This window comes from Myxocyprinus asiaticus, chromosome 9, assembly GCF_019703515.2.
Source record: "Myxocyprinus asiaticus isolate MX2 ecotype Aquarium Trade chromosome 9, UBuf_Myxa_2, whole genome shotgun sequence".
NCBI classification, from domain to species: domain Eukaryota; kingdom Metazoa; phylum Chordata; class Actinopteri; order Cypriniformes; family Catostomidae; genus Myxocyprinus; species Myxocyprinus asiaticus.
In genome coordinates, this window is record NC_059352.1 from 27,490,831 (window position 1) to 27,512,704 (window position 21,874).

Sequence of the window (21,874 nt, forward strand, 5' to 3'; positions counted from 1 at the left end):
CTATCTCCGTTACCTGGGAAACCTGCCAAACGGTGCAAAGAGCTGAAATTGAAATTAACAGCAGCATTTGGAAGCATAAGTAAGGAAAGAAAAGGCAAAGAAAAATGTCTGGAGACTGGAGATGTAAAACCATATAAAAACTGGAGGTTTTTATATGGTTTTACATGGGGGAAAAAACAACTGACAACAGAAATAATCAAATAACCACTATGGAGTTTTTCAAAAGGTTTATTAATTATAGAGGAAGTTGTACATGATGAAAACATCAGAGTGGAAGAACAGAATCCAAGTACATAATTAGAATGTCACCAGGGCACATATTAGGTTCCTTTAAACTACCTTTTTTGATGAAAGGAAACAAAAACATAAAAGTGCCCTGTTCGGTATATGACAGCTTTCCACCAGTCCTATATGTTTTCTATAGGTTTTACTCATGTATTTCAATGGCAATTAAATGCTGGTATTTGGAATATGTTGCAACAACAGTCTTATATAATCAGCAGGTTTTTGCTATTGTAATGATCACAAATTGGCACAACATGAAACTAGGTACTGTGTGTGCGCAATTGCACCAGATCATATACTTGAATAACAGAATAAAACCCTTACAAATACAACTTAAATGGTAAAGGAATGCTTTATAGATAAAAAATAATTAATTAAATTCAAATTGAGACAAATCTATCTGCAATATGTGTAAGAAGAACTTGAGATTTCGTTTTTGGGATGTAAAAAGCAAGGGAAAGTAAGGACAGCCTATTTGTGGCAAGTAATTCAGAAATAATTTTCTTTCCAATAACACTCTTAATATTTCAACACTCAAATGTCTAATTAAGACTTGAAATATTTGGTCTTTCTACCTAAAAAAATGGAAAAAAAGATCAGTTCAAGTAGCAAATATGCGTTGCCTCTAGGTAGTGTGAATTGCAAAAAAAAACAAAACAAAAATAAAACTACACACAGCACCAGCCACAAACAGCTGTTTCTGTGCTCAATCAAGTTAAAACACCACAGTTCCACACAGGCTGGAAAAGGCACAGCACATTTAGAAAAGGTACTAAGAAAAGGAGGTATAGATTGAAGCACTGAAGCACAAATGTAGCTCTCGTGGCTTAAAGCCACAGCGCATTTAGTTTTACATACTGAACAATCCACAAACTGCCATAATAAATCAAGAAGGATCTGTGACCACACACATATATATATATATATATATATATATATATATATATATATATATATATATATATATATATATATATATATATTAATATGTAGTATGCATATATATTATGTTTTTCACATCTGAATTTACCCTTGCAACCAGAGGGGAAGTTCCCTGGGGCATCACTGCAGTAAACCGATATGACTGAAATTTCCCTGGGTTGTTAACTCTTGAAACCTCTAAATTTATGATGGCACTCTGTAGATATATATTCATAATTTCTGATTTTCCAAAACTGTGTGCACTGTAGTTTTAAGAACAGCTCAAACACATGAATAAAAATGTCTGCATATCATTCTTAAAGGGATAGTTCACCCAAAAATAAACATTCTCTCGTTATTTACTCACCCTCATGCCATTCCAGATGTGTATGACTTTCTTTCTTCCGCTGAACACAAACAAAGATTTTTAGAAGAATATCTCAGCTCTGTAGGTCCTCACAATGCAAGTGAATAGGTACCAAATTTTGAAGCCCCAAAACACACATAAAGGCAGCACAGAAGTAATCCATACGACTCCAGTGGTTAAATTCATGTCTTCAGAAGTGATATGATAGGTGTGGGTGAGAAACGGATCAATATTGATGTCCTTTTTTACTATAAATTCTCCTCCCTGCCCAGTAGATGGCAATATGCATGAAGAATGCAATTTGGCAAAAACAAAAGAAGAATGTGAAAGTGTAAATGGGTATTGATCATAAAAAAGGACTTAAATGTTGATCTGTTTCTCACCCACACCTATCTTTTAAAGAAATGGATTTAACCACCGGAGTCATTTGGATTACTTTTATGCTGCCTTTATATACTTTTTGGTGCTGGCCACCATTCACTTGCATTGTATGGACCTACAGAGCTGATCATTTTTTTTTTTTTAGAATCTTTGTTTGTGTTCAGCAGAAGAAAGAAAGTCATACACATCTGGTATGGTATGAGGGTGAGTAAATGATTAGAGAATTTTCATTTCTGGGTGAACTATCCCTTTAAGTAAAGTGTCAATGCAACAACATAGAAGAAATTTGCATAATGATATTATCCATTTACAAAATTATGAAAGTAGAATTCTTATCCTTATATGGTTTTCCTATTTTTAATATCTATCTTATAAGTAACTAATACTACAATAAATTCACAATTTGAGGATATTTAAAATATTGATCACTGGGCTGTGTAAGAGAGCACATCAGCCTTTTAAGTCTTACTATAGATCAAATTAGAAAAAATACAACACAGTTTTTCCCAAATCCTTTCTGCCCTGATTGTCACACTTTAAACCTAATCAGAGAGCATTCATTTTTTCCTCTGAGACTTTTAAATTAATACCAAATTATTCTCATTCTGCTATTACATAGTTAAGTATTACACAATTCACTGTGCATATCTGAAAATGCATACATACATTTTATCCCAATACATCCTCAATATTTTTCACTCATGATATACAAATAAATGCAATAACTGAGCGCAACTGGAAAAAATAATACCAAACCACAAAAAAATCTCTAAGCATAGGATATTTCTTATTAAATTAGCTTGAATTAAAGTGTTCCATTGAGGACGAAACAGGAGATCGCACTAAATGAACCACAGCATATTTGGGCTTTGAGTCTTACATGAGCTACTGAAGGTTATTCACAGTCCTTAAGTGATAAAATACTCTTCCCGATTTCCCAGATTTCATAAGCAAACAACAATATACATACACACTTTCCCAGAGAAAGTAAATGTAGCTCTTTGGTAACTTTTATCTCAAAGGGTGAATTCAGAAATGTGTACATAAAAAGGCTGTGTGTTTATAAACAGTGTTTACACCTGTATGTTATCAAAACATGCTGATAATGAAGCAAGTCTGATGCATGAATCAAGGTCAGAGTCAGGGTCTTTCTATACCTGTAAATGTCATGTACCTTTGCAAAAATGAAACCTCAAGCTTCCCAACAGAAATGATCAAAGGCATCATAATATATCAGGAGGTTTCAATGTTATATCCATTTAAAATGCTATTCAACTGTGTTTGAATGATATATTGTGAAAAATTCCTGGCAAGCATGTTTGTATCTGCATTATAAGATAAAGCTATGAAAAGCCATTGCAGTGAATGTATGAGTTTGTATACTTGTATCCATTGGTGTGACTTTGTTTATATAACTGGTAGCACTGCATGAAAGCATATTTCCATAGATATTGCCTCTGTGATTGATGGTGAAATACAGTTTCAACAGAGATATACATTTTAAAATCAAAGCCATAGGTCAGATAGATACCAAAAATTATAGTGATTGTAGAGCATGGTCTCTTTTCAGAGGTAGTGTCTTGTGATGTTCTATGAGGGTTTTATCAACTATTATTAATGGGATAGTGCACCCAAAAATTCTGCCATCATTTACTCACCCTCAGAATGTTATCTTCAGTCACCATTCACTTTCATTGCATCTTTTTTTTTTTTTTTTTTCAGACAATGAAAGTGAATGGTGACTGAGGCTAACATTCTGCCGAACATCTCCTTTTGTGTTCCATGGAAGAAAGAACGACAAGGTTTGGAACGACACAAGGGTGAGTAAATGATGACAGCATTTTCAATTTTGGATAAACTATTGCTTTAAAAACATTGTTAAAAATGATTGGAGCATTTTGAAAACACCATCCGTCTCTATATATCTCTAATAAGGTCTACCTGTACATTATTTAGGTGTTCAAAAGCAGCTGTTGTGAGCCTTGAGGAATACATGTCTGCTTATAAGAAGGAATACTTTTCCCTGGACAGAATAAATGAGTGCAATTTCAATACAGTGTGTGGAGGCGCATGAGCAATAAGAAAAGATGTGGCTTCTTAAGTGGACTGACAGCTTTATGCGTGCATGTGCATTGAGTATGTCTAGGCATAAATATTTGCATGCAGTGATTTGACAGGATATGGTGTTTCTCAGGATTTGATGAATGCATCTGCAGTGATACCAGGGATGTGCATGTATATACTGTATGTTTGTGACTCAGAGGTCAGTCGTAGCCTTGGCAGTGAGGGCCTGGATGCGACTGGTGTTGCAATTTTTGCAGAGAACATGCCCATCCAGAGGGTAGCAACCCTGATTGTCCCCCTCAGAGAGAAGACAGCCACAGTCCTATGTTGTGCACACAAAATAGAATATTATTCAGTATTTGAAGAATCATACAAATGTACATTTACACAAAAGTTTGTTCTCATCCTCGAATTTGATTAGCCAAGCTGTATACTAAGAGTGCTGATATTTAGTATAATAGCACTGGGTCGCTTCACAATTTGTATCACTCCACTTGTCTCTGTTTGTGACTTTCCAAATAGTGATGGGGATTTTGATTCATCCTAGTGAATTGAACCTTTTAAATCTGTCAGTATGATCTCATGAAAATTGCGTGACTGTGGTGACATTTTTGCAAAATGATATTATGTTGTTCCTTACATGTATCACAGGAGTTGCTTAAAGCAAGTAAAATTTTCTCCCAAAAGATGAGGTTTTTAAGGTAAATGCTCTATCGAATTTTAAATCAACAAATGCGACAACCCTATCCTAAACCTTAAACCTAAACCTAAACCTAAACCGAGTGTCATAAAAAGTAAATGTTACATGAAAAACGCAACTGCTAAAGGAACCACTTAATTTTGTGGTGCTACTATGACACTTTCGGCTTACGTGTTGACTTGCATGCTCTTCAGGAATCATACCCTAGTCCACTGCATTTCTAGTGTAATGCTCTATCAGTTAAGCTACAACACAATTTGATCGCAGTCAAACAAGCTTGTAAATGTAGTTGATTATGTAATGCAAATGTTAAAATGTATCTTCCAAGTGATTCACTACAGTAAAAGTGTTTAAATGCCATAAGATAGCATTGTGTGAGGAACAGGGCAACAATTAAGTGTTTATGTAAGGAATAATTGACAATGGACCATTGAATTATTGAAAAATAATGCACACATAAGGAGTCAATCATTCCATTTATAACAATGGTTACCACACCTTAAGACATCGTTCAGGGTTTTATCTCAAGACATTTTTTTGGTTTTCATCCCTAAAATGCTCTTGTGAGTGGAACTAATTTCTTCCGCCAAGAATTCAGAGTCTTGCTTTGATACAGCCTAAGCCATCGTTGCTAGTTCGAAAACGTCACTTTAGAACTAGTAATGGAAGCTTGTGCTGCTTTCAAGCACTTACTGGAGCAACGAGGTACTGTGTGTGTCTGTGTGTGTGAGCAAGAGAAAGAGAGAAACTAAGAGAGATCGCTTGTGGGATTACCTCTGATTGCTGCGGCTGTCGTTAGCAGTTACATCATTCAAATTGCCACAGTGTAAGTTTAAGTATATTTCTCAGCAGCAACGTGGTAGTGTCGTCATTCTTGTATATAGCTTTTCCATTGCTAAACAATGGTTTACAACCCCACTGGGTCGCAGGGGTGTGCTGATATGAAGGCTCTGTTTGTTGCTTATGAGTATGTATGTGTGTCCCTGTGTGAGAGCAAAAGAGAGGGGGAGCGCAAGAGTGCACAGATATAAAAAGGTATTTCTGATAATATAGAAAATGTTGTATTTATCAAGTCGCATGAGTGCGTTGACATCGAGGCTCTATTATAGACATTGTTTTTTGTTCTTATCCGATTCACTTAAAAAAAAAAATCTTTGTTTTAAATGGTTATTTTGTTGTGGTAGCCTGTATGGCTCTAAGAAATAACTGAAATAATTTGGCGAAGTGATATGGAACCATTATGCGGTCAAGACCTGGAACTACATAGTTATGCGCTTGCTGAAAAATAATTGCACACCTTTGAACGACTGTCAACTAATCAGAATGAAGCATTTAACAGACCCATGGTTTAAGAACTGATAAGCTGACGTTTACTTGTGATATGAGTGAAAGAAAAAGAAAAGTAATTGTTGTAGTAGTGCCTCTAGTGTACATTTCACCAGGAAACTGCCGTGATACGTTTCAACAAGCTATGTAAAAAATAATTTTGCAAACATTTTGGTATAGTAACCAGGGGCGGAATGTTGTCAACCTATGACCATGCGCTACATGAACTGGTTTAGCCGTTGGCACCATCTCTGTGTCTACTTCAGCGTCTCCCGCTAAATGCGATTACATACACACTCTCACGTGAACATCGACGGGGGAGTATATAGTTGTGGATGCCACGACCGGGTCCCCCATCCTGGGAGTTCTGGGCCCCCATGCAGCCGCCAGTGCATTAATACGACCCTGATAGTAACAAGATTCTATGAGACAAGGTTGGAATCCATTCACCAAAGAGATATGTTTACTGATCATTTCTGCCGATTACAACTTAATGCCAGCAGGTGATGACAAATGAGTGTCATTAAATCATTGACTCAACTGATTATTTAAAAAACGTAAAACTTAAAAACTTGAAACTGTGGTAAAAAGCAAAATTACACTTGTAATCGTGCTGTTGGTCTCTTGCACTCTTACTCATGTGCTATTGCTAAATTCCACATACATTTAGAAACTTGTAACCATACTCAAGTACATTTACTTACCTCACAGCGGTAACACTGCACATGGAAGTCACGGTCCAAGGCAACAATACGCACAGTCTCCTCCTGACCAGGAGCTGGCATTATGGGCTCTTTACACACAGAGCAACGTGGGGCAAATTTTCTGGAAAAAGGAAACACATTTTGGTATTTAATTACATTTAATTTATACATTTATAACTGTGACTTAAGTGTCCAAATACTTAAGTCAAAAAGTTTCCAAACTACTGTATTTGAAGGCCATGTATAATAAATTACTTTGCTTTAATCTATATTGAAAGGCCATCGATAATAAATTACCTACAATTACTTTGGCAGCTTTTGAAAGTTTCCAGTTGAGCCCAGTTGAATATTATTTCAAAGACAAATGTTTTCGAAAGCTCCAAAATGAATACATTAGTGTGTTCTGCATTTTGGGAACACAGGACAAGAACAGAGATACCGAAATACAAAGGCAGTGAGGATGTGTAAACAAAGCAAAACCCAGTCAGGTGACTGAACTTCTTCATTAGATTATACACACACATAGCATAAAGGAGGAAGTTCTGCAGATGGTGGCCAATATAAACCACAATAGTAACAATGAGTACAGTCCAGGTTTGACCAAACTGTTCCTCGACACAATGGCAGTTCTGTTGTGATTACATTCTCACAATCAACGGATTCCATATGAAACCTTTCAATTCCTTAGCAGATACAAAAAAGCTGCTTTCCATAATTATAACAACACTAGACAGTCTATTCAAAAGATAAAGTTGCATGACACAAGATACAACTTCAAATAAAAAAAACAAATGGTATTGAAAGGAAAACATGACATCTATTTTAAAGGTTTAATGCAATATCTTTGTGTAACAGAGATAATGAAAAGCATAAATAAGTGTTGATATATACAGAATGTATGGGAAGGTTCAGTTACTGAATGCTTTAATTTGTCTTGGATACAGTATGTATGCTAAAGTATGCTGCTTTATAAAACCAAAACACAGTAACAAAGCCAACCCTGAAACTGAGAAAAAAAATGACTTCAAATTTACTTGGTTTTAGTGAGGATTTTGTAGTTACTGCAATTTTCACACTCAGTTTTCCTTGAATCTGAGCATATTTAACAGTAGCCAGCTGGTAGGTAGCTGTGCAGTGTGTAAACCTCACTCCCCTCACCTCAAGAGGCGCACTAGCAACTTATGCTAGAGGCTGTAGCCTTTAGCCTCCCATGCCCACTGACGGCGGTTCGAATCCCGCTCGGAGCGGGTTGAGCAGGAATGGTCACACATATTTGCGCCAAAGTCTGTCACAGGACAGATCATTGTCTAACAGACTCAGTTTTGGTTATCAAAATGTGTTCATGTGTTTTGCACAGCAGTATGTATCAAGCATGTTTGTGTGCACGGTCATACTTGTGGAAGTCTTCAATGCAGTGGATGTGGTTTGAGGCGTCCACAGTAAAGGGAATGCCGTCCAGACTTCGGTGGCACACCACACAGGTAAAGCAATGAGGATGATAGGCCTTCCCAGTCGCCCGCAGGATACGCTCCATTATAGGCTTACTACATATGTTGCAGGTCTCCAGGGTGTTCTAAAATCGAAAACACATAAAGAAACAAAACTCTTACATAACGTACAAGCTAAGCCTAGGCAAACTATGAAAAAGGGCATCTGTGATAGATTCATATCAGCACGTAATTCAAGCTCTGATAGTGAGTGATGTAGGTTGGCAGTCATAATAGCCTTCGAGCTTAAATAAAAAGAAAATATTCTTGATTTACAGAGACAGCAAGCCAGAGACAGACAAAAATAAACCGAGAGAAGAGCATGAAGTGAATTTCAACATTCTTTCATGGATTTTCAAACTTTTTTCATTGACAAACAACTTCAGAAACACAAACATCTCTTAATTCTATTAGCTACCAGCATTTAATGGATCTCTGTACAATAATGTGGCCATCAAAATGGGTGTCACAAGTGTATCTCTGTCCTCAAATGCCTGAGGGAAAAAAGTATATACTATATGTAAAGTATATATACATTGAGCAATGGAACAAAGTGAGGCGATCTGATTAGCTACTCTCTGGTTCACAAACAAAGCCATTTTTCACACTCGCTTTCGTTCTGCGAGAGGCGCAGCAGTAAATACGTCCACATTCTGATGACTGCAGGCTTTTCCTCAGCCATGGATACTGGGCTGCGGGCCAGCTGATGACTTTTCGCTCGCATTCCTCTTCTTAATGTCCACCCCGAGCCCTGGATTTGTTATTTCGATATTTCATATAAAAGAATCTTCTATCCCCCTCCCTTCTCTCCAGCCAAGAAATTACAGCAAAGGATGGTGAAATCCTCTGTGTGTGATCAATTATAGGATGACTTTCTCTTTGAAAGCCTGTGTGCGTGTGTTTGAGAGAGAGAGAGAGAGAGAGAACGCGAGAGAGAGAGAGAGAGAGAGAGAGAGAGAGAGAGGTTCTTTGCATGAGGGGGTGCGAACACATACAGACACATGTCAGTATGTGTAAGTACTCCAGGCCACAGCTGTCCTCTTTGGCTGCCTGTCTCTTTGGCACAGCCACTTAGCACTGTTTTCAAACACAGCATTCCATGCATGTGTGCATGTGTGGCAACATTGAAAGCCATGCCATGATGCGCCAAAAGGCCCTGATGATTTGTACTGCGTTGTTGACGTGGCCATGGCTCACAGGCCTGCGGGTATAACACCCATAAATATACACTGACTAAGGCTGTCAATTTAACGCGTTAATTCAATGTGATTAATTATATAAAAATAACGCAGTAAAAAAACATTAATGCGATTAATCATGACCCCTGACCATACATTAATTCCATAATAAGTTTTTTTTTTCTACCATCACAGCAATTCAAGCATGAAGTACCAACTTCACATTTTTGCAAGACTGCAGGGGGCAGTCAGCGCAGCTCCAGTTTTTCAGAAAACAAATCACACTTACTGAGATAGCATGCGGGTAACACATAAGGAGCTTCACACAACAGGACCTGTTCATGCTTTCAAAAACAGCAGGACGGAACACAGCTCAGAATCCAGAGGTCTCAAGATGCATTTCTTAAAGTGTCAAACTGCACTGAATTTGACACAGTGTCCTAAAAACAGTGTTTATCGCACAAAATATTGAAGAACGTGTCCTGTCGGTACAGCCCTCAGACAGATTGACAAACACAATTACAAAATGGATTTCAGTGGACTGTAGGTCCATAAAGCAAACAATATATTGACTTCTAAATCCAATTTCTTTATTGTCTTGTCTGCCAAAATATTGTAATGCCTTTGAATGATCTGAATTATTAAACACTCACGGAACACTTTATTAGGAACACTATGGTCCTAATAAAGTGCCCGACATGGTCGACCTCAAGGTTCGACGTGTTGTGCATTCTGAGATGTTATTCTGCTCACTACAATTGTACAGAGTGTTTATCTAAGTTACCGTAGCCTTTCTGTCAGCTCGAACCAGTCTGGCCTTTCTCCGTTGACCTCTCTCATCAACAAGGAATTTCCGTCCGCAGAACTGCCACTGATGCCACATGATTGGCTGATTAGAAAATCGCATGAAAATGTAGGTGTACAGGTTTTCCTAATAAAGTGCTCAATGAGTGTACATTAAATTTATAATTACTTTGATATATGTGACTAATTCGATGAATTAATCGTTATTTTATGTAATTAATTTGATTTTCAAATTCTAATCAACTGACAGCCCTACCACTAACATTAAGACAAGTTAAATTCTATAGAATTTGCAAGGGCAGAATTTACTCAAAAGTGTCCCATTTGTCAAAACAGCCAAATCCTGTTTGCTCTGTCTGTGTGCTGGGATAATTTCCCATGCTCTCAGTTCACCAGCAAGCTGAGATGGATGTCAAAGGTCTCGGCCCTGAGCTCCTACGATCCGCTCATCATTCTTAGATCAACTACGATTTAGATGGTGTATCTGTGTGTCAGATAAGAAAAAATGGAAAAGAAATCTACATCAAAGACGGGGCTGTAGGTACACAAGTTTGTAATTCCTCGTTTCTTCAGTGAGTATAATAGAAATTAACATTATTTCCCAGAGCAACACTTGTGTACAAACAATGTCCATTCCGCAATCCTCTGCAAATCCTGGAAACGGATAAAGCCTTTAATAAGCTTGCTGCTGAGAGCCCTCTGGGCTTGTCTCATAACTCGTTGTAAGGATAAGCAACATAAGGTAAGGTTGGGGTGAGTCTGTATGTATAATCAGGGGTGCCATCGGGCAGCCTTCAAGAACAGAGTTGCTTTACTGAAGGAATACCTCACACTTGAACCAGAGGCTTGTTTCTGCTACGTACAGTCAACTGTATGACAGTGCAGTCTGGGTCAGTCAGTCCTCTCTTCCCCAACATGGCTTTTCTGATTCTTGCTGCAGCTTTTATGCTGACGTCAAAGCAGTTTTCATTTACAGTGGATTTATAACTTTCAAAGATGATTAAGGAAAATCTGTGCTCTACTAATGGCTTCACAGCTGGAAGAAAGAGGGTTGGGAGATCCACTAGAGGGCACTAGATGTCTACTCATGCTCACAGTTTAAACTTCCAGAATGTGATATATTCACATAATCTTCTTCTTCTTCTTTTTTTTTTTTTTTTTTTTTTGCTCCATACATTTCTCTAAGTGTTTGCCTGAAAGGCTAAACAAACGTCTAGGCAGATGAGGTAAAATGAATTTAGGTCAGACATCGTCTTTCTGAACGAAGGGGTGAGTGGAGAGTATTGAAGTCAATTGTAGCCTCTTCACTCCCTAGTTGCTTTTTCAATTTCCTGATAAAGTGCACTGACACTCTCTTTCGCTCTTCCAGGTACTCTTCTGCTTGTGGGCCTGGCATTGCTAAACTCTAAACAGAACACACATTGCCTTTGCAGGACAATTTCTAAAAGTGCTGGCCCAATAGTGTACTAAGGAGAGTTAATAGTGACTGTATAGATACAGGAATCCGTAAAGATTGAGAGACAATGTCGCATTTCTAAAAATGTACAAAATCAGCATTTAATTTCACACACTAAATGCCTAAATAGTCAGATGAATGATATGTTGAATGAATAGCACCTTTACAATAAGGTTTTATTTGTTAATTAGTAAATGCATTAGGCATCATGAACAAACAATGAACAATATTTTCAACAGCGTTTATTCATCTTGGTTGATGTAAGTTTATAAAAACACATCTGTTCATTGTTTGTTTATGTTGGTCATAATTTTTGCAATTCTCTTTGGTGACGCTAGTGGCACAAAAATTAATCAAGAACATGTGTCTGGTCTTCCCCCATCCAAGTAGGGACCATGTCACAATCCTCTTCACGTCTCCCCACTGTCTACCTGTAGCTGCCCGTATCAAATTCAAGGCTCTGTTGCTTGTGTTCAGAGCTGCCTCTAGATCAGCACTCTCTTAAAGATATAACTTAAAAACAGCTGAAGACACTCCACTTCCGAAAGCACTTAACTAATTCATAACCATAAATAAAGGCACTTTCTTAAAGACACTTTTTATTACCATTAAAACAACTTTTCTCTACAGTTCTGTTTGTACTATTCTGGTTTACTCTCGATATTCTGTATTGCACTACTGCTAATACTTGTTAAAATCTCCTTTATGAAAAATCGCCTGTTTTTTGTTGTTGGTTTTTTTACTCATTTGTATGTTGCTTAGAATAAAAGCATCTTCTAAATGATTAAATATACAGTAAAAGTAAAACACTAAAACTAGACTGTATGAGATAGGATGGAAAGAAAGAAAGACAGAGGGTGAGAGAAAGTAAGGAAATGTGAATATCTGAAAGTGAAAGAGACAAGTGAGGAAATAAGATTAGACTGAAATCAAATTTCCGCTCTCTGTAAACTGTAACCATCAACTGCCAATTCACAACGTGCAATGTGTACTTAAGCAAAACACTTTAAAGTTACTGGATGACTTCTTTGATAGGAGGCTGTATCAATTTTGCATGATTCTCAACTTGGTGGCATGAATTTGTTTTGCACAGAATATTAAACATTGGTATACCCTTCAATGTCAGTCTGTCGACTGATTTTACCTTTAAAGACAAAAGAATCCTTCTCATATCTACTGTAAATATTTTTAAAACCAAAAAGGCTTTGACTACATCCTAGAGGAAAGCCAGAATGGCCAGAATGGTTCGAACTGACAAAGAATGCTATTCTGGGATGCGGGCTGGCACTCTTTTGGTGGCATGAGGGGGACCTACACAATATTAGGCAGGTGGTTTTAATGTTGTGGCTGAACGGTGTGCATATATATATATATATATATATATATATATATATATATATATATATATATATATATACAGGTGCATCTCAATAAATTAGAATGTCATGGAAAAGTTCATTTATTTCAGTAATTCAACTCAAATTGTGAAACTCGTGTATTAAATAAATTCAATGCACACAGACTGAAGTAGTTTAAGTCTTTGGTTCTTTTAATTGTGATGATTTTGGCTCACATTTAACAAAAACCCACCAATTCACTATCTCAAAAAATTAGAATATGGTGACATGCCAATCAGCTAATCAACTTAAAACACATACAAAGGTTTCCTGAGCCTTCAAAATGGTCTCTCAGTTTGATTCACTAGGCTACACAATCATGGGGAAGACTGCTGATCTGACAGTTGTCCAGAAGACAATCACTGACACCCTTCACAAGGAGGGTAAGCCACAAACATTCATTGCCAAAGAAGCTGGCTGTTCACAGAGTGCTGTATCCAAGCATGTTAACAGAAAGTTGAGTGGAAGGAAAAAGTGTGGAAGAAAAAGATGCACAACCAACTGAGAGAACCGCAGCCTTATGATTGTCAAGCAAAATCGATTCAAGAATTTGGGTGAACTTCACAAGGAATGGACTGAGGCTGGGGTCAAGGCATCAAGAGCCACCACACACAGACATGTCAAGGAATTTGGCTACAGTTGTCGTATTCCTCTTGTTAAGCCACTCCTGAACCACAGACAACGTCAGAGGCGTCTTACCTGGGCTAAGGAGAAGAAGAACTGGACTGTTGCCCAGTGTTCCAAAGTCCTCTTTTCAGATGAGAGCAAGTTTTGTATTTCATTTGGAAACCAAGGTCCTAGAGTCTGGAGGAAGGGTGAAGAAGCTCATAGCCCAAGTTGCTTGAAGTCCAGTGTTAAGTTTCCACAGTCTGTGATGATTTGGGGTGCAGTGTCATCTGCTGGTGTTGGTCCATTGTGTTTTTTGAAAACCAAAGTCACTGCACCCGTTTACCAAGAAATTTTGGAGCACTTCAGGCTTCCTTCTGCTGACCAGCTTTTTAAAGATGCTGATTTCATTTTCCAGCAGGATTTGGCACCTGCCCACACTGCCAAAAGCACCAAAAGTTGGTTAAATGACCATGGTGTTGGTGTGCTTGACTGGCCAGCAAACTCACCAGACCTGAAGAATCTATGGGGTATTGTCAAGAGGAAAATGAGAAACAAGAGACCACAAAATGCAGATGAGCTGAAGGCCACTGTCAAAGAAACCTGGGCTTCCATACCACCTCAGCAGTGCCACAAATTGATCACCTCCATGCCACGCCGAACTGAGGCAGTAATTAAACCAAAAGGAGCCCCTACCAAGTATTGAGTACATATACAGTAAATGAACATACTTTCCAGAAGGCCAACAATTCACTAAAAATGTTTTTTTTATTGGTCTTATGATGTATTCTAATTTTTTGAGATAGTGAATTGGTGGGTTTTTGTTAAATGTGAGCCAAAATCATCACAATTAAAAGAACCAAAGACTTAAACTACTTCAGTCTGTGTGCATTGAATTTATTTAATACACGAGTTTCACAATTTGAGTTGAATTACTGAAATAAATGAACTTTTCCACGACATTCTAATTTATTGAGATGCACCTGTATATATATACACATACACACACACTCTCACCAGCCACTTTACTAGGAACACCTGTAAATCTATTTATTCATGCGATTATCTAATCAGCCAATCATGTGGCCGCAGTGTAATGTATAAAATCATGCAGATATGGGTCAGGAGCTTCAGTTAATGTTCACATCAACCATCAGCATGGGGAAAAATGTGATCTCAGTGATTTAGACCGTGGAATGATTGTTGGTGCCAGATGGGCTGGTTTGAGTATTTCTGTAACTGCTGATCTCCTGGGATTTTTACACACAACAGTCTTTAGAGCGTATAGAGTGTATAACCAGTGAGTGGCAGTTCTGTGGATGAAAACACTTTGTTGATGAAGAGGTCAATGTAGAATGACCAGACTGGTTCGAGCTGACAGAAAGACTACGGTAACTCAGATAACCCCTCTGTACAATTGTAGTGAGCAGAAAGGCATCTCAGAATGCACAATATGTCGAACCTTGAGGTGGATGCGCTACAACAGCAGAAGACCATATTGGGTTCCACTTCTGTCAGCCATGAACAGAAAACTGAAGCTGCAGTGGGCCTACCATTTGTGTGCCTCAGCAGAAATCCAGATTTGTCAGACCAGGTGATGTTTTTCCAATCGTTTACTGTCCAGTTTCTGTGAGCCTGTTCCCACTGCAGCCTCAGTTTCCTGTTCTAAACTGACAGTAGTAATACCCGGATGGGTCTTCTGCTGCTGTGTTGTATGTTCAGAAATGCTTTTCTGCATAGCATTCTTGTAATGCGTGTTTATTTGGGTTACTGCCACCTTCCTGTCAGCTTGGACCAGTCTGGCCATTCTCTGTTGACCTCTCTCATCAACAAGGCATTTCTGTCCACAGAACTGCTGGTCAGTGGATGTTTTTTTGTTTTTGGCACCATTCTGAGTAAACTCTAAAGACTGTTGCGTGTGAAAATCCCAGGAGATCAGCAGTTACAGAAATACTCAAACCAGCCCAACTGGCACCAACAATCATGCCACGGTCGAAATCACTGAGATCATACTTTTCCCCATTCTGATGGTTGATGTGAACATTAACTGAAGCTCCTGACCCGTATCTGCATGATTGTATGCACTGCACTGCTTCCACATGATTGGCTGATTAGATAGTCACATGGATGATTATTGGTGCCAGACGGGCTAGTTTGAGTATTTCTGTAACTGCTGATCTCCTGGGATTTTCACACACAACAATCTAGAATTGACTCCGAATGGTGACAAAAACAAAAAAATAATCCAGTGAGGGGCAGGTCTGTGGACGGAAATGCCTTTTTGAGGAGACAGGTCAACAGAGAATGGCCAAACTGGTTCGAACTGACAAAGTCTATGGTAACTCAGATAACCACTCTTTACAAATGTGGTGAGAAGAATAGCATCTCAGAATGCCATTCTGAGATGTGGGTTGGCGCTTTTTGGCGGCATGAGGGGGACCTACACAATATTAGGCAGGTGGTTTTAATGTTGTGGCTGATCGGTGTGTGTGTCTGTGTGTGTGTGTGTGTGTGTGTATATATATATATATATATATATATATATATACACACACACACACACACACACACACACACACACACACACACACTCATTGGCCACTTTACTAGGAACACCTGTAAATGTACTTATTAATGTGATTATCTAATCAACCAATCGTGTAGCAGCAGTGTAATGAATAAAATCATGTAAATATGGGTCAGGAGCTTCAGTTAATGTTCACATCAACCATCAGAATGGGGAAAAATGTGATCTCAGTGATTTAGACCGTGGAATGATTGTTGGTGCCAGATGGGCTGGTTTGAGCCCTGTTGTGCAGCATTTTATTTGACAAAAAACAAAATTAAAATTTTAATATAATATCCTCAGCTGACAGCTTCATTGAATTCTACCCACTCAACACCAATTTCATGTACAACAGTAAAGAGAAGACTCAGGGGTGCAGGCCTTATGGGAAAAATTGCAAAGAAAAAGACACTTTTGAAACAGAAAATAAAAAGAAAATGTTAGAGTGGGCAAAGAAACACAGACATTGGACAACAGATAATTGGAAAAGAGTGTTATGAATCTTAAGGTGCGTGAGAAGTGCCCGACAAGACAGCCACATCTATGGCAAGTGCTACAGGAAGCGTGGAGTGAAATGTCTCCTGAGTATCAGGACAAACTGACAGCTAGAATGCCAAGAATCTGCAAAGCTGTCATTGCTGCACGTGGAGGATTTTTTGATGAGAACACTTTGAAGTAGTTATAGAAGTTCTGAACATTTGTTTTCAAATTAATGTCCTGACTATACATTGTGATCAGCTGAATGCCACTTTGGTGAATAAAGTACCAATTTCTTTCCATAAGAGCAAAATCTGTAAATTTTTCCAAACTTTTGGCCACCAGTGTGTGTGTATATCTCTCTCTCTCTCTCTCTATATATATATATATACAGTGTTGGGGAGTAACGGAATACATGTAACAGGATTATGTATTTAAAATACAAAAAAAAAGTAACTGTATTCCATTACAGTTACAATTTAAATAATTGGTAGTTAGAATACAGTTACATTCAAAAAGTATTTTGATTACTGAAGAGATTACTTTGCATTTTATTGTCATTTGTTTCATTTAATATTTAGTCCTTTCAGATGGAAAACATTTATACATATAAAGCGGTGAAACACTTTCTTATGATGTGTTACATTCATACGAGCAGACAGAGAAGTAAGTTTGAAGTAAGTTTGGAGCACAAGAAATAGAAATAAACCTTGTGTTAATTGTCAGCTTTATGCTAAGCTATTTCTAGTCATTTTACATGCACGTTACCAGACACTATCATATTTTTTTATCAAGAAAATTCATGTTATATCATAATTTCTTTTTTCTAGTAAGACCTTTGATATTAGGGCAAAAATCATATTCTTGATAATACTTTTTGTATTGTTTTCCTGTAAAAATATCTAAAAATCCTTAAAACAAGATCAGTTAGATTTATCTTGTTTTAGAAACAACACTGCATAAGATATTTAGGTTTTTCAGAGAATGTATTTTTAACATGTGTATTTTGTCTTACTGTACTGGCAGAGTTTTTATAGTCAAACAAGTGAAAATATCTACCAGTGCTAAAGAAGTAATCCAAAGTATTTAGAATACATTACTGACCTTGAGGAATCTAACGGAATACGTTACAAATTACATTTTACAGCATGTATTCTGTAATCTGTAGTGGAATACATTTCAGAAGTAACCCTCCCATCCCTGTATATATATATACACTACCGGTCAAAAGTTTTGAAACACTTACTCATTCTTTATTATAATTTTTTTTTCTTCACATTTTAGAATAATAGTAAAGTCATCAAAACTATGGAATAACATAAATGGAACTATGGGAATTAGGTTGTGACTAAACAATATCCAAAATAAATCAAAACTGTGTTATATTTTAGCATCTTCAAAGTATTCACTCTTTGCCTAGAATTTGCAGACATGTACTCTTGACATTTTCTCCACCAACTTCTTGAGGTATCACCCTGGGATGCTTTTTAAACAGTATTAAAGGAGTTCCCATCTATGTTGGGCACTTATTGGCTGCTTTTCTTTATTATTTGGTGCAAGTCATCAATTTCAAAATCTTTCTTTTTTTTAAATTATTATTATTAAATGTTAGTTTTATAATGAAATAAATTAATATGGTGGCACAATTATATTTTTGTCTAGAAAACTAATTTCAAACATTTAAGCATAAGCCTTCAGATCAAAAGATTTTTAAGATCATGAGAAACATTTCAATCAAGTGTTTCAAAACTTTTGACCGGTAGTGTGTATATATATATATACTGTAACTACAATATATGAACCAACTATGCACTAGAGCACCTGTCTACAATTTAATAATTATACAGAACACTGAAAAGGCACCTATCCTTAATAACTCTAAGGATTGTCAGGGTCAGGACGCAGAGTGTCTATCTGATCATAATATTATCAATTATATTTAATTAAATTAATTATATATTATATTCAATAAAGCAAAGACAACAGTGACCTCACAGCCTGTAGCTGAGAGGTCAAATGTCAGAGGGCTGCTCTGAATAGATGAATCCTTCACTAAAATACTCAGACCATGACTGCTTTTAGCTATTTGCTCAGCTATGTAACCCTGCAATTTTTCTCTGTCCTCCCTTCCAGCTCAACACTCAGTGTATGTACTGCAAAAAATATATTAATATATATTCAGAGAATGTACTTTTAATTAAGTTTATTAAAATTTTTCTTCTTTTTTGTTTTAAGCATAAACCTCACAAAATTGTTAGATTCTATTTATGTCTTTTATTTAAGTCTTAAAGAAATAGTTCACCCAAAAATTAAAATTCTGTCAGGATTTACTCACCCTCATATTGTTCCACCCTGCTGACTTTTTTCCATGGAACACAAAAGGAGAAGTTAGACAGAATGCTAGCCTCAGTCAGCATGATGACTGAGGCTATCATCCTGACAAACAACAACTTTTGGAGAAGAAAAAAGTCATACATGTTTGGAAAATCATGAGGGTGAGTAAATTAAGACAGAATTTTCATTTCATTTTGTGTGAACTAAAGCATGTTTATATATATATATATATATATATATATATATATATATATATATATATATATATATATATATATAAACATGCTTTAGTTATATACATATATATATTATTATTTGTATTTTTTTTTTTTTTACAGCAAAACAAGACAGAAATACTGTTTTGTTTTTTTTTTTTTGTTTTTTTTTTGCAGTGTGTATTTGCTTATGTGCTAGGGTTGCGCGGTATACAGGTACTAACGAAATATCACGATACCAAAAATTTTAAAATGGTCCAATATCATCTTTGATAATTTCAGTACCATACTCCAGTATAGTGTTACTAGCAAAATTTTATGGGATGTTAGATGTTTTAGATGAAATCGATGACAATTTGACAATTAATCATATTAAAATCTTGATATGACCATGTGTGGTCATTGAACAGCAGAAGGATGTAATTTTATTGAATAATATAGAGTCTGCATGTGCTGCGAGCTTCAGAATGAACAAGAGGTGATGCTGTGCTCTCTGTCACACAGAATGCACGTAATGCTCAATGCGGTGTTTAGTGTTTGAACAGCTGTGAACACTTACATTAATTCCTTCTCCAGTGAGATTTCAGCTTGCCATATTTCAGCAATTAATTTGGAATTAATGAGTACTGTCAAAACACACAGGAAGCACTCAAAGTAGTCTGTGATTCAGCCATAGCAGCCTTGTGCCACAGGTAATCAGATTTTTTCATTTATGTTTTAATTTATACTATAAAGCCCTGTTGTGCAGCATTTTATTTGACAAAAAACAAAATAACATTTTTTTTCTTCATATTTTCATTTGATTAAAGTTTTCAGTATTCATTTGTATAAACACTCTTATATGTGTATGTCAAAATACAGACAGTAGTACAGGGGGCAAGTAAAAATAAAAAAATAAAATGAGAAGAGAAGAGAACATTCAAGAACTAATTGAGTATGAAGGAGGGTAATGTGTGATAGGCAGACAGAAGCTCTGGGACAGAGGACTTAGAACCAAACTTGAATCAAACTGCCACTTTGGATCCCTTGGACTGTGAGGTGCTCAGGGAAACAACCTCACTTCCTCTGTCTTTTGAGCTACTTAAATATAAAGATTTAAAGGAAAGAGTGCTACATATGAATTGGATATGAATGCAGAGGCACCGTGCCAAGAACTCGCAATGTCTTTTCCTAGACATCACCCTGTCATTACATTTCAGAGACATTCTTTTCCTGTACCGACTTTAGTATGCCAGTCACCTCAGAAGGTTTCAGTGAAATCGCAGAATACCTCAACAGTTCAATCAAGCATGTGAGAGATCATCAGATTTAGTGTCAAATCAAACATGGCAGGAGAACGTTTTGAGGAATAGTTCATCCAAAAAAATAAAAATTCTGTCATAATTTACTCACCCTAATGTTGTTCCGAACCCATATGACTTTCTCTCTTCCTTGGAACACAAAGGAGTTATTATAGCAGAATGTGAATGCAACATGGACATTCTGCTAAACTTCTCTTTTGATGTTTTACTGAAGAAAGAAAGTAATACTTTTTTGGAACAACATTAGGGTAAGTAAATAAATGACAAAAAAATCAAAACCCTAACTACTCTAACTGCCATGTTAGATATATATACAGGTGCATCTCAATGAATTAGAATGTCGTGGAAAAGTTCATTTATTTCAGTAATTCAACTCAAATTGTGAAACTCGTGTATTAAATAAATTCAATGCACACAGACTGAAGTAGTTTAAGTCTTTGGTTCTTTTAATTGTGATGATTTTGGCTCACATTTAACAAAAACCCACCAATTCACTATCTCAAAAAATTAGAATATGGTGACATGCCAATCAGCTAATCAACTCAAAACACCTGCAAAGGTTTCCTGAGCCTTCAAAATGGTCTCTCAGTTTGGTTCACTAGGCTACAGAATCATGGGGAAGACTGCTGATCTGACAGTTGACCAGAAGACAATCATTGACACACTTCACAAGGAGGGTAAGCCTCAAACATTCATTGCCAAAGAAGCTGGCTGTTCACAGAGTGCTGTATCCAAGCATGTTAACAGAAAGTTGAGTGGAAGGAAAAAGTGTGGAAGAAAAAGATGCACAACCAACCGAGAGAACCGCAGCTTTATGAGGATTGTCAAGCAAAATCGATTCAAGAATTTGGGTGAACTTCACAAGGAATGGACTGAGGCTGGGGTCAAGGCATCAAGAGCCACCACACACTGACGTGTCAAGGAATTTGGCTACAGTTGTCGTATTCCTCTTGTTATGCCACTCCTGAACCACAGACAACGTCAGAGGCGTCTTACCTGGGCTAAGGAGAAGAAGAAGTGGACTGTTGCCCAGTGGTCCAAAGTCCTCTTTTCAGATGAGAGCAAGTTTTGTATTTCATTTGGAAACCAAGGTCCTAGAGTCTGGAGGAAGGGTGGAGAAGCTCATAGCCCAAGTTGCTTGAAGTCCAGTGTTAAGTTTCCACAGTCTGTGATGATTTGAGGTGCAATGTCATCTGCTGGTGTTGGTCCATTGTGTTTTTTGAAAACCAAAGTCACTGCACCCGTTTACCAAGAAATTTTGGAGCACTTCATGCTTCCTTCTGCTGACCAGCTTTTTAAAGATGC

The 21,874-nt window shown here is 37.1% G+C and overlaps 1 protein-coding gene across 3 annotated transcripts in view; it reads right to left on the reverse strand.

Annotated features, from left to right (window-relative positions):
* Positions 1 to 212: 212 nt before the first annotated feature.
* Positions 213 to 21,874, reverse strand: part of LOC127446356 (lipoma-preferred partner homolog) — a 324,624-nt gene continuing 302,962 nt past the window's right edge. For all 3 annotated transcript variants that reach the window (XM_051707243.1, XM_051707241.1, XM_051707242.1), the window contains 3 exons: positions 8,143 to 8,321; positions 6,749 to 6,869; positions 213 to 4,340 (listed from right to left, as the gene is read on the reverse strand). In XM_051707243.1, coding sequence (XP_051563203.1) covers positions 4,212 to 4,340; positions 6,749 to 6,869; positions 8,143 to 8,321 — 429 coding nt within the window. In that variant the 3' untranslated portion in view covers positions 213 to 4,211. The remainder of the gene's footprint in view (positions 4,341 to 6,748; positions 6,870 to 8,142; positions 8,322 to 21,874) is intronic.